At 47.9% G+C, this 18421-nt stretch overlaps 2 protein-coding genes across 3 annotated transcripts in view; both read left to right on the forward strand.

Moving 5' to 3' along the window:
- Positions 1-17733, forward strand: part of STX1B (syntaxin 1B) — a 57696-nt gene extending 39963 nt beyond the window's left edge. The window contains exons 2-10 of the mRNA XM_083409944.1: positions 514-588; positions 5815-5914; positions 6147-6221; positions 7285-7358; positions 7749-7857; positions 10298-10371; positions 11193-11330; positions 12360-12470; positions 15386-17733. Coding sequence (XP_083266070.1) covers positions 514-588; positions 5815-5914; positions 6147-6221; positions 7285-7358; positions 7749-7857; positions 10298-10371; positions 11193-11330; positions 12360-12470; positions 15386-15466 — 837 coding nt within the window. The 3' untranslated portion in view covers positions 15467-17733. The remainder of the gene's footprint in view (positions 1-513; positions 589-5814; positions 5915-6146; positions 6222-7284; positions 7359-7748; positions 7858-10297; positions 10372-11192; positions 11331-12359; positions 12471-15385) is intronic.
- The window catches only part of LOC310662829 (pyrin domain-containing protein 1-like), a 742864-nt gene that overhangs the window by 215018 nt on the left and 509425 nt on the right, over positions 1-18421 (forward strand). The gene's annotated exons all lie outside the window — the stretch shown is intronic.

Consider the following 18421-nt stretch of genomic DNA (forward strand, 5'->3'; position numbering starts at 1 on the left):
TTCAGAAACCAGGGCTATCTAATTGTTCCTTTCTGATGGTTGGGCATCTCTCTTAATTGGGCTAGGATGCACCCTAAGCATCTTTACTTTTGATGATGCCGTATGGGCTAGGACGAAACTGCTGCTCTGCTCTACCGAAATACATATAAAGAACCATGAAGTGAATGTAAGAGGCAAATCAGAGAGAAAGAGAGTGGGAGAGAATGAGGCCTAGAAAAGGAACATGGATATTTGCAACAGAAACAAGGGCCTGAAATACTGGTTGGGGGAATCTGCTGAGTGTCTGTGCGCATCTGCTTAAATAGGGGAGAAGGGGCAATTGGCAAAGGTTAAAAGCTTGCTTCTTTCCCCCAAATGGTTCCCCCTCCCACTTTTCACTGTGTAGTGAAGAAATGGCAATTGGCCACATGATATGTGTGCTTGGGAACACACAGAAGAGGAGAGCGTCAGGGTATCTTTGAGGACAGAGCCAGGAGGGTGTCCTAACCTGTGGAAATGTTGTCTCTTGGGCAGGCCAAAGACAGCGACGATGAGGAAGAGGTGGTGCACGTGGACCGAGACCATTTCATGGATGAGTTCTTTGAACAGGTAAGAGGAAGAACAGCCTTGAAGGTGTCGCAGCAGCATGGTCAGTGGTCAGGGATGCTGAGAGTTGTGGTTTAACATCTGGAAGGCTGCAGGTCTCCCATCCCTGGCATGGACCTTGGTGTGGGCTCTTCTTTGGTCTGTTGTTCTGCTCTCATTTATCTGGTGCTCTTCTTGAATTGCAACAGCGTTCGCCAACCTGGTGCCTTCCTGCTTTTTTGGACTACAACTCCCATAAGAGCTGGGGCTGATGGGAGTTGTAGTCCAAAGCAGCTGGAAGACACTAGGAGGGGTGAAGGCTGCACTACATATTGTACCAAGTCCTACCTCTTGAGTCATCATACTCCTTTCCGGCTTCTGACATCTCCCCAGGTTTTGTCCATATATTTTGAAGTTTATCTCAACAGTCATGAGATCTTGTCCAGTGGCAGAGAACCTGTGGCAACTCCAGATGATGCTGGACTACAGTTCCCATCATCCTTGCCCTTTGGCTATGCTGGCTGGGACTGATGAGAAATGAAGCCCGACAGCATCTGGAGGCAGTGGCGTAGCGTGGGAGGTGCAGGGGGGCCGGCCGCACCGGGCGCAACATCTGGGGGGTAGGGTTAGGGGGTGCAAATCCACAAGATAGGGGGCGCAAATCCATGGGTTAGGGGGTCAAATTACTTGCCTTGCCCCGGGTGCTGACAACCCACGCTACGCCACTGGGCACAACATCTGGGGGTTAGGGTTAGGGGGTGCAAATCCACGGGTTAGGGGGCGCAAATTACTTGCCTTGCCCCGGGTGCTGACAACCCACACTACGCCACTGTCTGGAGGGCAAAGGGTCCCTCTCCCCTTTCTGTAAAAGCTTAACTTCTTGAGCCAAGGCTAAGGGAGGTTGCACACCTAAGGGAGGTTGCACTGAAATATAGCTTCAGAACCCATGACTCTATAGGCTAGCCTTTGCAAACCCGGTGCCCTCCAGTTTTTCTGAACTACAACTCCCATCATGTCCAGGACTAATGGGAGTTGTAGTACAGAACATCTGGATGGCACTGGGATGGCTGATTTGGCATATTGCAGGCTATACTCGTCACTTGTTTTAACACTTGATGTTTACTACAGTCATACCTTGGAAGCCAAACAGAACCTGTTCTGGAAGTCCATTCGACTTCTGAAATGTTCGGAAACCAAGGCACAGCTTCCAATTGGCTGCAGGAAGCTCCTGCAGCCAATCGAAAGCTGCGGAAGCTGCGCCAGATGTTCGGGTTCCAAAAGAACGTTCACAAACCAGAACACTCACTTTAGGATTTACGGCATTTGGGAGCCAAAACGTTCTACTCGCAAGTCATTCTTCAACCAAGGTACAACTGTACTGGTAAATACTGTTGTCTCGTTTGTGTGGAAATCAGCAAACACGTTTATTTCTTTTAAAAAAGAAAGTTCTCTGAGGCCTGAAAAGGGCACAATAGCAGCAGGCCTCCCTCTTTAAACTTAGGCCTCACCTAATCTCTCTCGTGGGTGGCGCTGTGGGTAAAACCTCAGCGCCTAGGACTTGCCGATCGCATGGTCGGTGGTTCGAATCCCCGCGGCGGGGTGCGCTCCCGTCGTTCGGTCCCAGCGCCTGCCAACCTAGCAGTTCGAAAGCACCCCTAAGTGCAAGTAGATAAATAGGTACCGCTTTATAGCGGGAAGGTAAACGGTGTTCCGTGTGCTGCGCTGGCTCGCCAGATGCAGCTTGTCATGCTGGCCACGTGACCCACGGAAGTGTCTGCGGACAGCGCTGGCTCCCGGCCTATAGAGTGAGATGAGCGCACAACCCTAGAGTCTGTCAAGACTGGCCCACATGGGCAGGGGTACCTTTACCTTTACCTTTTTAATCTCTCTCTCACACAAAAGCAAAAAGAAAGGAGGACTGAGGGGAGGGGAACTGAACCTCCCCCCTTGCCTGCTTCTTCTTCCCCACAGCCCCTCACCTGAAGCATTTCCCCCTTGGCCAAAGAGACAGACTGCAGGGGAGTCAATGGTGAGCAGGGAAGCTTACACCCCCTCTGAAAACTAAACCCCCTCACTCAAAACACATTTTTTAATGATCAGGGCAGACACAGATTTAAGGAGGCCAGCTGGCGACCATTTACGGGTTATCTCCAGCTTAAATTTCCTCAGATTCAGGGTGCCAACTTGAATAAAATATTGGGGGGGGGGGGAGGCCTGTCCTGCATAATCGATCACAAGATGTGTCACACGCGCACCATCTGAATGGCAATGCCCATCAATTTTGGGGGGCCCTGGTCCCCTCAGATATTTTATTGGGAGGGCCAAAGGGACCTCGGCCCCTAGGAGTTGGCTCCTATGCTCAGAGTAAACTTACTGAAATTAGCAAACCTCAGTTAGTTGTGTTTATTCATTTCAATGGGTCTACTCTTGAGTAGCATTGGATACAACCCTGGGTTTCAAAGCGTAAGGGAAAGAAATAGTTTTCGAAAGGGGTGTCTGTGTGTGTGTGACGGAGGGAGAGATTCTACAGTTTAATGTTTCCTCTTGTTTTGGGTTTGGTACGTCATTCCTCAGCCGTGCCTGAGCCTATTTGCCTCTGAACAATGAGGTCCTTTCATGCTGGAGAGCTCTTGCTTCATTATAGAGTCTGAGAACCCATAAAGAGGTCGGTTTTGTGCAGCAATACATACTTCCAGCTCCCAGACCGCTGTGCGGAAACCAAATGGCTGCCAGGATTAGAGAAGGTGGTCACCCTTGTTCCAGGTCCTCTCCTTCCCACTTCTTTGCAGCCTGCTTTCGCATAGGAGATGGAGCCTACGAGCCCCCGTGCCCTGAATTAACTCCTGCTTTAACACGTGCCTGGGATCTGCACGAGAGCTGAGCGCATTAATATTCAAGCAGCATGGCTTTTAGTATGCAAGAGCATCTTGTTAATGATTCTATGCAGCCTCTGAGATGCGCAGGCGTCAGAGGTGGAAGGATTGGAGGGGGGGGGAGGCAGAGAGATGCCACCGGGATGGCAGCCACCCACAACTGTGAAATCCACGCTCGCTTGTTGGGTCTTGTTCACAAGTCGCAACTCGTGGCTGAGATCATCGCACTACACCCCGGAGAAATCTTGCCGTTTCTCTGAAGCAATTCCGCAGCGTGCTGTGGCTGCTTGCAGGAAATCCATGCCTCAGACAGCTTTTGCCTCTCTTTCCTTTGAATTCCAAGTTCTATTTTTTTTAAAAAATAAAAACCACCTACAGCCCACTCACCCTCCCTCTCTCAAATAAGCATACAGATTGCATCATTTCATGCAAAATTAGCAAATGTTGTTGCGTAGCTTTGACCCAAGATTGTAAACATTCTTGCAGTCTTTTCCGGTGGGTGCCTGGATTCTTATCAGCCTCAGCACTCATCAGGGAGTTAGTTACCAGTGAGACCCATAATTAACGATCCAATCCAACGATCCCCTTTTCTCCCCAGTGAGCTCAAGGCGGTGTATGTGTGTGTCCCCCCATTTAATCCCCACAACAACCCTGAGAGGTAGATTAGGCTGACAGGCAGTGACTGGACCAAGGTCACCCAGCGAGCTGCATGGCAGAGTGGTGATTCGAACCCTGGCCTCCCGGGTCCTAGTCTGAGCCTCTAACCACTACGCCACACTGGATCAATTTGTGGACATTGGGCTCAGGCTACATATGATAGTGGAAGACCCATCTATTTAAGACCTGGGCCTGCCCCACTCCTGCTTAGACCGGCAGCCTCCCCCAAAGAGAGCTGCTCAATGTGTAGCTGCCTCCCTGAAACCACATTTATGAAGTAATTTTCCCTCAGCTGTGCTCTAGCTCTGTAAGTGGGAAGAAAAGACCACATAGGGAGAAACTTTGGGGGACTTAAACAATGGGTGGGGATTCTTATACCCATGAATTCCCTATGTCCTACAAATCCTCTTAGTTCACACGCCTCTTTATACACGACTGAGGCAGACCTGAGTTCGAAAGCTGCGCTCTATTCCAACATAGAATCATAGGACTGTAGACTTGGAAGGGACCCTGAGGAATATGCAGCTGTCCCATCGAACCTGAAACTGTGATTCCGCTGCATAAGGGAAGCCAGGGCTGGCCCAGGATTTGTGAGGCTTGATTGAGGGGCACCAGCAAAGCTATTGTCTGTCGTGGGCGAGTAGGCTGCAGATTTCAGGACCTTGGAGAGCGTCTCCTGGTAGTTTGCCTCCGGGCCCCGTATTTCAACTCCTTTCTTCAGCACAGTGCTCCCTGGTGGCCATGCTGAGGCCTTACAGTCATTTAACTGAGGAAAACTACTCTATCAGACGGACAAAAAGGTATTTAGGGAACATTTAAGTCAGAGTTTCCCAAACTGTAGTTCATGGACCGCCAGAAGCCCCCAAGCTTCATTCAGCTGCTCTGTCACATGTCTGCATCAAATATTCCTATTGCTTTTTTAATTGGCTGCTTTGTTTATTTCTTATATTGCATGTTAATGTATTACAATCTGCCAAAGCGATCACAGTCTCAGTGAACTGTAGCAAAACTGTCAGTGCAAAGAAATATTTGTTTTTATTCATTTATAAAAAATATTTATATACTGTTGTTCATTAAAAAAATAAATATCAGAGTGGTTTTACACAATTGTACATAAAACAATGCAATGAAGAGCATTTTTAAAAACTAAAAATCAGTTAAATATTATGGACAGTTGTATTATTAATTATTAAAAAAAAATAAGCAGAAGGTGCCCACTGTATTTCCATTGGCAGATTATTCCACGATCCTGGCCCTATGGCACCAAAATCTCAGTTCCTTGTTGTGAAATGAACCTGACCAACTCAGGGAACAACTAACAAGACTACTGCAGATTATCTCAGTGGTTGAGCTAAGATATAAGGGTTCAAGCAGTCCCTGAGGTACCCTGGACCTAAGTTAATCAGGGCGTTGATGGTGCCAGAGGCACTTCCCCCTCCTGCCTGATGCTCTCGCTCTGCACATGGCAACATTCAGGAGGAATGTGGAAACGAGGCCTGTGTTTCGCTCCCTACTTCTCCCACCTCTGTGGCTCCTTCATGGAATCTCCTCCAACCTTAAGAGTTCTGTGGCTCCACGGTTGGCTAAATGCAGCACAGAGGACCCGTATTGACCATGGCAGTCCTGGCTCACCGTATCAATTACTTAGCGGTGGGTGTTCAAGGAACCGCAACAGGAGGGAGGTCCCATGCTCGCGTCTTGCCTCCCTGTCTTTCCCTAGGTGGAGGAGATCCGCGGCTGCATTGAGAAACTCTCGGAAGATGTGGAACTGGTGAAGAAGCAGCACAGTGCCATCTTGGCTGCCCCCAACCCAGATGAGAGTGAGTGGAACACCCAGAGGCTCACGTCTAGCGATGCTGTCCCATGGCGCTTGCACACGCCCCGTGCCACGCGTGAATTGGCCTGGGATGGGTGCGCAAGGCTCTCTCTCTAGATCCAGCGCAAGGATGAAGGCAAACATTGCATGGGGGGGAACGGACACGGTTCAATCATCTCCCGGGTCTGCTGTGAAAACACTCCCCCCATTTATTTATTTTTGCATTTTCCTTGTAGAGACCAAGCAGGAACTGGAGGATCTCACAGCTGACATCAAGAAGACTGCCAACAAGGTGCGCTCCAAGTTGAAAGGTAAGAGCTGGGTCTCCCCAACATAAAGTTATTAGTATATATATGACCGAAAGTCCAGAGGTAGCATTGTAATCCATTTATGATGGAGTGGGAGGTTTGCAGGCCATGAAGGACTTGCTCACAAACTTATTGACAGCTGCACAAATTATTATAGCCAAGAAGTGGAAGGGGCAAGCAGAATATAAAATGGAAGAATGGTATAAAGAGGTGTGGGATATAGCTATTAATTAACACGTGGCATTCTTCTTTTTCCCTCCCCTTGAAAGTTGATGGGAGCATTTCAGCCTCCCTTTTGTCCCTCCCTCTCCCATAACTGAGTTGACAATTCTCACCTGACAGCTTTTGGTTCAGCCCAAGGTGTAAAGTAGGCAACGGTAGCTCAGTTGGTAGACTCTTAATCTCAGGGTTGTGGGTTCAAGCCCCACGATGCGAAAAAGATTCCTGCATTGCAGGGGATTGGACTAAATGACCCTTGTGGTCCCTTCAAACTCTACAATTCTGTGATTCTGAAACTGGCTGGATTTGTGAGGACTTTCCACAGCCCAGAGAATGTCCAAGCCCAGGGGTTGGCAAAGTTTTTGTGGCTTGGGCCAGTTCACGGTCCCGCAGACGCCATGGTGGGCCAGAGTGTGTGCGTGTGCATGCACAAATGCTATTTCCAGCGCTCCTTCTGGCACGGAGAGGTGTGCACAGCTTCCCATTGGCTGCAGGATCTTCCTGCAGCCAATGGGAAGCCAGCCAGCATCGCGGAAGGCGGTCCCCGCTCTACTCTGTGCTGTTTTAGCACGGTGCATGGGAGCCGACCAAGCAGGCAGCGGGGGTTCCCCAAGTGGGCGGCGGGGGTCCATGGGCCAGTTAAACAACCTCCATGGGCCGCTTGTGGCCCATGGGCCTTAGGTTGCTGACTCCTGTCCTAGCCCTGAGGTAGCTTTGAACCTGCAACTTGGCAGTTCACCACTAGAGACAGCAGCAGAAGAACCCAGAAACTCCAGGCTCTAACCCAGACAGCTCTTCATTCTCCGCTAAAGCTGTCCTGATCTCTTTTCCCTTGTCCTCTCTACAGCGATTGAGCAGGGAATCGAGCAGGAAGAGGTGCAGAACCGATCCTCGGCTGACTTGCGGATCCGGAAAACGCAGGTACTTGTCTTTGTCACATATATTGGATTTCACCTTATTTCTGCTGCTTCTTCCCCCACCCTCACCCCCAAAGTACTTACATTTAAAATAAATTGCATGCTGTTGTTTTTTTTAAAAAAACTTCCTGGTTAATTGGGGGGGGGGGTGCCCTTTTAGCTGACCAAATTGTTTTTAAATCCATGCATCTAAACCCCGGGGGGAGACCTGCAGGATCAGGCCAATGGCCCATCCAGTCCAGCTATATACTATATATGCCATTCCAAAGATCTGTGATCAATAGGTTTGGGTCTTAAATTGAAACAGGGGAGTGGAGGGAATGAGGGTATGGCCTGCTCTTTGGTGCCTTCCCTCTCTGCCCTAACATGACTGACTCCCCATTTTGTTGCCTAGCACTCGACCCTTTCCCGCAAGTTCGTGGAGGTGATGACGGAATACAACACAACCCAGTCCAAATATCGAGACCGATGCAAGGACCGTATCCAGAGGCAGCTGGAGATAAGTACGTTAATCCTCTCTCTTGTATATATTTCCTGCCTTCCATATTTAGGTTGGCCTGTTAGTTACGTTTCCCCCTAAATACTGAACTCTCCGGCGATCTAGGAAGGTGGAGGACTCTCCTTCAAGTCGGGTAGCTTTCTGTCAGGGATTATTTAGCTGAGATTCCTGCATTGTCTAAGGGTTGTCAGAATGGCACTTGGTGTCCTTTCCAACTTTGCAGTTCTATGATCCTGCAATTGCATTCATCCAGTAACTAGTGAGGAAAATGCTGGAATATATGACGTTAGCGATAAAGACATAAGAAGAGTCCTGAGGATATGGCCAAAGGCCTCTCTCTCTCTCTCTCTCTCTCTCTCTCTCTGTGAAACAAATTTTTATTTGGTTTTCCAAAATATAAACATACAACAAAAACAATTCGCAATCTAATTATTAAGATTACTCTGAATCTCCTGACTCCGCCCCCTCATCCCATCCTGTTGATTCTATTTTCAACTGCATATCAAATACTTCTCCCATTTTTCATCTTGCTAAATTATCTATACGTTCTGTTACATTACAAGTGTCTTTAAAATCCTCCTAACGCTTTGACCTGCTTAAAATGATTTTGTATATACATTATAAACATTTCCCATTCTTTTTTAAATTTCTTGTCTTCTTCGTCCCTGAGCTTCCCAGTTAGTTTTGCCATTTCAGCATAGTCCATCAACTTGATTTGCCATTCTTCTCTGGCCGGGGTTATCTCTTCATTCCATCTCTGGGCTAGTAGCATCCAAGAGGCCATTGTAGCGTACACAGACACTTCCCTCTGGTTCTTTGGGATCTTGGCAAAACGTCCAGAAAAATCTGGACGTATGGCAAAAAAAAAAAAACAACAACCCCGCAAAAACTTTTCTGTCCGGATATTCACTTTTTGGAATATGGCAACCCGACCCTATGTTGGGATGCTGGTGGCGCTGTGGGTTAAACCACTGAGCCTAGGACTTGCCGATCAGAAGGTTGGCGGTTCGAATCCCTGCGACAGGGTGAGCTCCCGTTGCTCGGTTCCTGCTCCTGCCCACCTAGCAGTTCGAAAGCACGTCAAAGTGCAAGTAGATAAATAGGTACCACTCCAGCAGGAAGGTAAACGGCGTTTCCGTGTGCTGCTCTGGTTCTCCAGAAGCGGCTTAGTCATGCTAGCCACATGACCCGGAAGCTGTACGCCGGCTCCCTCGGCCAATAAAGCGAGATGAGTGCCGCAACCCCAGAGTCGGCCACAACTGGACCTAATGGTCAGGGGTCACTTTACCTTTACCCTATGTTAGGGCAACTCTCCACACTTGCGATTCCTGACAACTAGCATTCTGAGCTATCTTGCCTCCAACAGTGGAGGCAGAACATATAGTAGCCACTGATAGCTTTGGTCTCCATGATGAAGACGAGAGTGCTACCGAGCATGTGCAGAGTGGCTTTTCCTCACTGCCTTGTGATGGCCGCTGGCCTCTTATTATCTGAGATCAGGGGGCTGGGCTCACACGACAACCTCGAGCAGGCGTGAACACTGAAGTGCGAGGAGCCGCCACACACCAACCCATCCTCAGTTATACTTCGTTGCGGCTGTTTTTTTGTAGCAGCTGCCTTTGCCTCATAGGGGCAGGTAGCCACTGTGAGTTTTTAAAAGGCAGAGCTGCTGTCTGTAGCTAGGTGCTTTCATCCTATTCAATTATTATTATTATTATTAATTATTATTTCATTATCTGTAATCCACCCATCCAACTGGGTTGCCCTAAAAACTTCCCTATAGAGGGCTGTTTTCAGATGTCTTCTAAAGGTTGCACAACTACTTATCTCCTTGGCTCAGGGATTGCATAAGTCCATACCCTTCAACATTTCTCTCATGGAAATAGGGACATTCTGGTCAAATCAGAAACTGGGACGGTTTCTGTAAATCTGGGACTGTCCCTGGAAAATAAAGATACAGTGGAGGGTCTGATGCAGCTTCCTGCTTCCATCGCTGGGCTCCGTTGAAAACGGCTTCTCCGTGCAAACCAGGAAGTAACCTCTCCAGACAACAGAGCGACTCTTCTTTTCTTATCTCTGAGACTGCGATCTCCTGAGTGACACGGACGCCATTAGGCAATTGAATGCACATCCGTACTCAGTCCATTTCCCTCCCTTCCACGCGACCCCAGCTGCTAGCAACCCACGCTACGCCACTGGGCTGTCCTAAAAGCATATTCTCCTGCCACCCTCTTGCCGGTAGTTGCGCGCCTCACTGGTGGAAGGGAGCCTGCTCACTTTTACATGAACTGGAAACAAGGAGATCAAAACAAACAGTATGCCAGTTTCCTCATCGGGAGGCCAGGGTGCTAATGCTTTGTTGAAGCAATAAGGCGATGCCGTGGGTGGGGACTGTATTATAAAGTGTGGTGGTTCATCGTGGCTCTGGTCTTCCCTTTTGGCAGCTGGCAGGACAACAACTAATGAGGAGCTAGAAGACATGCTGGAGAGCGGAAAGTTGGCAATCTTCACCGATGACGTACGTATCCCAAGCATGTCAGACGTGGCCGTCTTGTGGTTCCAAGCTTAGGAAAGGACAGGGTTGGGGTGCTCTGCTAGGAAACTGCGCTGGGGGTCCTTGGAATTTATGGGTCAGGCTGGGAATGAAGTAAGCAGGTTCAAGGAGGGGCAGAATGTCAGGCAGGATGCTGAAACCCCAACCACTGGTATTACAATGCCCTTCATAGTCATAGGGAATAGAAGTTTGCCAACATTTCTTAACATTTAAGAAGCAGGCTCTCTGGGTTCCTCCTCTTAACCTCTTTGGCCCATTGTTCTAATAGGAATGGGGTTCTAACTTGGGTGGGTGCTGTTTTATTTGGGGGTGGGGTTCTTTTAAATTGTTTTCAAATCTTATATGTTAATTTGTATTTGTGGACTGGGGTATTGTTTAGGGGCTTTTGTTGGGAGTGTACTTTTTATTAGTTTGCATACATTATAGTACTGTTAATTGTTTTAATTATTTCTATCATGTATTTTGTGCTTTTATATTGTAACTTTATGTTGTGAACCACCCTGAGGCCTACAGGTATAGGGTGGCATACAACCTTTAACAACAACAACAACAACAGAAGCTGTGGTTCCTAGGACAACAGCCACATTTAACAAGTCTATGTGGTTCTGTCTTTCAATATGTATCACTGCTTGTCAGTTTACAGTGTTTATTCAAAATGTGGGGTGGAGGCTTCCCCAGGGGGTTGAGGGGGCATTGAAGTGCAGGAGTTTTCCTTAGTGCAGAATTCTGTCTGTCTGTCTGTCTGTCTTTCTGTCTTTCGTCTTGACTCGTGTTGTTTCCTTCAGATCAAAATGGATTCACAGATGACGAAGCAGGCCCTGAACGAGATTGAAACCCGGCACAACGAGATTATCAAACTGGAAACCAGCATCCGGGAGCTTCATGACATGTTTGTGGACATGGCTATGTTGGTGGAGAGCCAGGTACGGCCGCAGGGTCAATGTGGAGCTGTCCTTGAAGACGCTGTGTAACTCAGTCACTTCACAGCGCAGCTGCTAGACAACGGAGAGGGATCAGGAGATGGGATCATATCATTCCCCGCTTTGAACCCAATTCCAGTGGCTCCCTATGCCTTACCTTTAACACCCTGCATGGCTTAGAACCCCGGTACATTCTTCAGCATTGACCCACCTGCGTTTCTGAGATCTCCATCTGAGGCTCTTCCGTGGGTACTACCACCATTGGAAGCAAAATGGCTGGCAGTGATAATAAAAAAAGCAAAAATAAAAATCTGGAATCTTGAACAGGAGCACTCCACACAGCAGTTCTAGGTCCTGCTTATGAGTAAATAAATAAAATAGTTTCATTGGGGACTACAGAATTCATCACACACACCCCTCAGAAGTCAGCGCAGAGGGATCACCGTGATTCAGTATAATAGCTTCAGTATCTGTAATTCTGAAATTCTAAAATGAGAAGTCTCAGGGCTCAGTTACCTGGAAACTTCTCTCTCTCTCTCTCTCTCTCTCTCTCTCTCTCACACACACACACACACACACACACACACCTTGCCCTGTATTCTCAGGTGAGTGGCTCCTCTTTGCTAAGAAAGAAAACTTTGTACATGTTCAGAAGCACATTTTCCAAGCTGAGCTCTGACAGCCAACCCCCCCCTGCCCCCAACTAGGATTTCATGTTTGTATCCCTTTGCTCAAGTTAAAGCTTGGCTGGGAGTTATTTTGTGTGTGGAGTACTTCACATGAAACATGTACAAACCAAATCAATGAGCGCAGAGGGTTGGGCTTGAACTGGGAAAGACTTGGGTTCAAAACCCATGGAGCCATAAAAACTCATTGAATTGTTCCTGGCTAGTTGTTGTCCTGAGCCTCGCAGGGTTGTTGTGGATATGTAAACCTTAGAGGAAAGGGTCAGGATGATCAGATTATCAGCCATAGCCGTTGACGGAATTAACTCGCCTTAGCTTCACAAGTTGCCGCTTTCTACCATTTCAGGGGGAGATGATTGACCGCATTGAATACAATGTCGAGCACTCCGTTGATTACGTGGAAAGAGCCGTCTCTGACACCAAGAAAGCTGTAAAATACCAGAGCAAGGCTCGGAGGGTAAGTAGGAGCGGTTGGGACACGGGGCAAGGAAGGCAGAGAGGGGCTAATGTTTCCCTCTAGGCGCAAGAGGCAGTCAGGAACCTGGAATGAGTAAAATGTGTTAGAGAAGGCAGGGCTGAGATCAGAAAACTGAGGAGTCAAGCCAAGTTCAGAAGAAGGGAAGATCTAAGAGAAAATCTCCACAATTAGGAAATTACCTATGGATTCCAGATTCTTAACGTTGGTTTGGGAGCGAAAAATAAAGTGGATGCAGTGGCTTCTGTGGCATATTTGCCACATACAGTCATACCTTGGATCCAGAACGCCTTGGAACTCAGATGTTTTGGGTCCCAAACCCAGAAGAGACTGTTCTGGTTTTCGAACGTTCTTTTGGAACCCAAACGTCTGACGGAGCTTCCGTGGCTTCTGATTGGCTGCAGGAGCTTCCTGCAGCCAATCAGAAGCCATGATTTGGTTTTGGAAGTCAAACGGACTTCCGGAACGGGTTCCGTTCGACTTCCAAGGTATGGCTATAATTTTGAACCGAAGTGAAACTGCCGTACTTGGAACCAGACCTTTTCATCTTCTCTTTTGGTACTATCTCCTCTGACTCCAACACTTCAGAAGAAGGAGTTTCACAGCCATACTGACCGAAACCCTTTTAAATGGAAACAATGGTAACTTAAGGGTGGAGAATTCCTTCCAGGCCTATCTGCCCTGGCCCTCAGGAGTCTTGCAAGGCCACCCATGCCCCTCACTGACCATGCATCACTCTCTCCTTGACTGCTTCTGCCAGCCTGGAATGTGTCATTGAACTGCGACAATTGTTTCTTGCTTCCCTGCATGGAGTGAGTTGTGTCTCCATGTTGTGTAGAAAACTCTGGCTTGTGGCATGTAGGCGATTGTAGACAGGTAAGAGTTGTAGGTCTTGCTCCTCCCACTTCTGCCTCTAGCCCCTCCCACTGCTGACGGGTGGCCCCTAGAAACCTGTCCATGAGGAAATGTGGCCCTCAGCCTGAAATTTATTTATTTGGTTTTTTAAAATTAAATTTTGATAGCTTCCCCACCCCTGTGGTAACTGAACCAAATGGGTTTCTTTCCCCTCTGTTCCTTATTTATTCCTTATAATATTGTTAGGTTGCCTCTCTTGCAAGTCATCTGACAGTACATAACATAACTGTTTATAAAATCGAGCAACTATTTTAAACACCACAAACTGACAGCAGTTAAGAGCTTATTATAGCTCTCGGCCGAAAGATTTAAAAATACATTTCCACAGCATCAACCTGAAATCATCAAGGAAACGCATGTTGGAATGAGTAAGTTTTTTTTACGAGAAGAAAAAGCTCATTTAGAAACCTGAATAGAAAGGGCTGGTCATGTATAAACAGAAGAGTTTCATAAATTTGTGGCCAGCATTAGGAAAGTCCTCTCCCTTAGATCCTGCAACTTGATTGACCTTCCTTGGAGGCATTTTTATATGCAATCAAAATTTTATGCACACAGACACTGGAGAATTAAAACAATTAACAGTTATCATAGGGACAGAACTGGGATTAAGGTTGTTTTTAAAGGAATATGTGAATACGGTCCTTTTACAATAAGGCTATCAACAAGGGCTTTTGCAAGGAGCCCTTGATTAAAATCTGTGTACTCAACCAAAATCACACATTTATCAGAAATGTCAGCCTGTGGATCACAGCAGGCTTCAGCGACCTGCTGCCCTCCAGATGTCTTAGACAACAAAGTCTGAAAAAGTGGGGTTACAGGCAGTGTTGAGATTGGAGGTACCAATTGGCCAATCGCCAAGGCTTGCCTAGTAGTTGTGTTGGTGATGCTTTGCAAACCCCAGCAATCACAGCCTCATGCCTTTGCCTGCACAGCTTGGTTTCAGACCATGTGGGTAGAAAGAGGTCAGCTGACATCATTGTTATATCAGGTGATTGACAGGTGGGCAGCCCCACCCATCCATAAAACTTGTCCTATGCGGAGTGAGGGAGATAAGGAATTTGCTCACCAGCCAGATCCTCCCCGCCCTTCCCAGGCCCATGTCTGATACCAAGCCATTGGCGTTGATGGCATCTTACAGAGCCTGAGAGGTGGGAACGAACTTTTGTTCTAAAATAGGCAAGGGGGAAGCTGACAAGTGCAGAGAGAGTGGAGGCTGGCCTATGGATGAACGCAGTGGCAAGTACTGAAAACCTGGTGGTGGTTGGGAATGATGACAAAGTGGATAGTCATAGAATCGTAGGGCTGGAAGGGACCCTGAGGGTCCTCCAGTCCAACTCCTTGCAATGCAGGAATCCTGTCCACAGCCATCCTTGGGCGGGCGCGAACCACCAACCTTCTGGTTAATAGCCAGACACACTGACCCATTGCGCCACAGCCAGGATGGCCAAAGGCCAAGATGGAAATTAAAGATTTTGAGGAGGCATTCAAAGAGAGGAAGGGAGGGAGGGAGTCTACTTCTTGGTTGCTGTGTTGGTCAAACACCATTTGTGATGGATAGCTTTGCCCTGGTCCATTCTCTGGCGGCTGCCACTCAAACTCACATTCATGGCCTGGTGTAGGCCTTTCCGAACCTGATGATTTTGGACTACAACTCCCATCAGCCACAGCCAGCCTGGGTGTTGTAGTCCAAAACAGATGGAGGATGACATGTCAGGGAAGGCTGGTTTGGTGGGTCTACAGCCCATGGTCAGTTCCTTTGAGGTTTGTGGGCTTCCCTTGCATCACAGCCACCTGCATCTTGCTGAAAATGTGTTGCTTCGATTGTGTTCTGTGCAGGAGTGCACAACATGGCGGCCCGCAGTTTGAGACTCAACGCCTCGCCTACAACAGCCTGTTACTAATGCTCGCTTGTCTTTCTTTCCTCCCCTCCCTCCTCTCTCTCCTTTTCCGTATCGCTCCGTGGATTTTCTTGGGTAATGTAGAAGAAAATTATGATTATAATTTGTTGTGTGGTTCTCGGTATAGTACTGGCCTCCTCCATTGGGGGCACGCTTGGGTTGTAAATTAAAGCAAAAATAATAATAATAATATTATAATAATAATTTAAAAATTGTACATGCAGTGGATATAACAGCACATGTTCCAGCTACCTATAGATAAAAACAACTTTATCGGGTCAGCAAATCTAAGTTTGTTGTTCAGCATCATCTTTCTCATCCATTTTTACTCATTTGCTGGACACCAGGGTTCTGCCCAGAATTTGCAGAGATTCTGGGCCTCAACCGGGTGTCTCGTAACCGCACCTCCTCTCCCCCTCCCCACCACCATGGTCCAAAACGTGTAATTCCTGCCCACCCCGGCGATTTCCCCCTTCATATCAATGGTTAACCCTGAGGGAAGAAATGGTTTGTGGAGCTCTTTTCCCGTCTCAGCGTGGGAAAGGACCCAGCCACGAATAGGGCAGTCATCTCTAAACGGGCCGTTGTTTAAAGTGCTAGGACAGGAGAGATACCTGAAAGGGAGGGGGGGGAATAGGCGGAAGCATTAATGCTGGAGTACTAGGCACTAGCGAGAGCCGCGATCTAGCGCACAGCTGTTTGGAACTTACTCCGTTGCACGCAGGGGTAGGGTCCGTGTTCAGGTTCCCCCTCATTGCCTGTGGAAAGGAAATGGTGAACGGTACACCTCGCGAAACTGACAGACACTCCCTTTTCGTAGCTGGCAATGGGAAACCTTGGGGAAAACAGGCATGCTTTCCAAGAGTAGCATTCGTTGCAAGTACAGTCGTGCCTTGGTTCTCAAACGCGCCTTGGTACTCGGACGTTTTGCTTCCCAAACGCTGCAAACCCGGAAGTGAGTGTTCCGGTTTGCAAACGTTTTTCGGAAGCCGAACGTGCGTCGTGGCTTCCGCAGCTTCCGATTGGCTGCAGGAAGCTCCTGCAGCCAATCAGAAGCCGCACCTTGGTTTTTGAACCGTTTCGACTCCCGGAATGGATTAAGTTCGACTGTATTCCAAAACACACAGATACACACACAAACAACAACAACCCTGAAGTTTTCATTCTTAGGTACCTGGAAAAATTGAGTCAATTCTCAGGGCACAATCTGTTCATCTGCTGCATCTTCTTCCTTGTCCGTCTTCCCCACCTTGTGTGTGGCTCCACAGGCAGAACTTTCCTGCCACAGGCCCCAACCCCATCCCTTGCCGCTGTCAGAGAGCTGCCTGAGCCTGGCAGCACGTGTAAGAGACTAGCCGGATCAGCCCCTCAGATTTCAAGGATTATCACGGCGCTCCAGGACACTTGGGTAGCAGCAAATCGAGTCGCTGCGTCCAAAAGTTCCTGCTGCTCTAGCTTCCAAAGACACTCAGTGTGGACTACGGCCACGTTAAATTGGTGTGTTGATAACGACCGCCTTTTTAAAAGATTGCCATATCAGCGGGGAGCAAGCAACGTGTCAAAGCTCACATATCAGCACAGTATTATCAAGCAATATTTGCAGCAGCCAGGAATCTGCTCTAGGGGCGCTAGGAAAGGGAATGCTCCCACGTTGAGCCGTCAGGAAAGCCGCAGATTTTGCTCCTCTCTTACCTCAAAACTTGTGATACGAATGTACCCAAGACTAGAAAACAGAGACTGTGGCATTCAGTCGCCCTGTTTCAACATAACGCCAGAAAATAGAATTCTGAACTACTGCTAGCTCATGACGGTGACCAGCCACTCTGCCATTCTCCCAGCCTTTGCACATAGGACTGGATTCTTAATTCAGTTCATTTGTATCTGGCAATAAAAGAAAACCAGAGCAAACGACGCTCTTCTGGGCTTCAAATTAGGACCACAACTAGAGGTGACATTAGTTGTACACTTTGTCCTGGTGTGCATGGTGTTTTAAAAAATCATAAATAGCTATTAGTAGGAAGGGGGGTGTCGGAGGATGATCGGGGCTGTGGAGGAGGAGCTTTAACCATTTGCTGCTGCTGCCGTCTCCACTGGAATCAGGTGCCTTGAGGGCCTGCTCTCTGCAGTGGGACGAAAGCCCAGCAACCAGTGGGTGCTTCCCTCCCATTGCAGACACATGGGGAGCAGCGCAGTTCCACTCAAAACCATTGCCATAGTCCTTATCTGGCCCAGTGAATATTTATGTTTATTTTCAAATATCATCCACGCCACGGCTTGCCACATGACTAATGTCGCATCTGCCTTGGCCCTTCGTGGGCCAAAAATGCCACCTTCGGGGCTGCAGTGCTTGTTTAGAAATGTCCCACAAAATGCAGAGTGTACCATGTCAGACTGCAGGGGAGTTCTCACATTTTGAATTCTTCTTCATTAAACACCCCCCCCAAAAAAAAAAAAACCTCTCCCTGCCGATGGAAAACTAGTTTATAGGTTTCAGCTTAACCTCATCTCCTCCTGGGTGTGCTCGTTTTCTATTTTCAGAGAGATTCTGACAGGAGGAGAACCTTCTAGAACGTAGCCCCCTCACTTGCATGCTGACATGGATGGTATGGCTCCAGGGGGCCTTGCTGGATGTGGTGTTTTTGAACATGCAGTTCAGCTCTGAGAGATTTCGAATCAGAAACAGAGACGCCTGTCTTAGTAATCCACTGCCAGAAATCAGCCGTTAACGGAAGGGACACGGGCAACAGAAGAAGGCTTGTTCATTTTTCTAATAACATTCCAGTTTTCCAAACTTGACAGAGAGGGACTGTCAGGGTTTCTTCCCTGCAGTTCAACGTGGAACTAAAATAAAATAAAATAGTAAGGTTGTTGCTACCGTCAGTAGCACAATAGAAGAAAATAGCCTCAACTATACTAAAGTTGTCAGCTGATGCTACAGTAGTGTAGACTTACTTATATGGCGATTGGTTCCCTGGAAGGGTGATCCCAAATCCATCAACTAGAACAGGCTTAATTCACACAGCAGGCATTTGATAGCATTCCATGCAATATCATTTGTCCCATACCTTCCAACACCTTGAAGGCAAAAACAAGGACACCATCTTCCCATATTTTTTCGTG

The sequence above is a fragment of the Podarcis tiliguerta genome (genome assembly GCF_965153285.1).
Source record: "Podarcis tiliguerta genome assembly, chromosome: 13".
NCBI classification, from domain to species: Eukaryota; Metazoa; Chordata; class Lepidosauria; order Squamata; family Lacertidae; genus Podarcis; species Podarcis tiliguerta.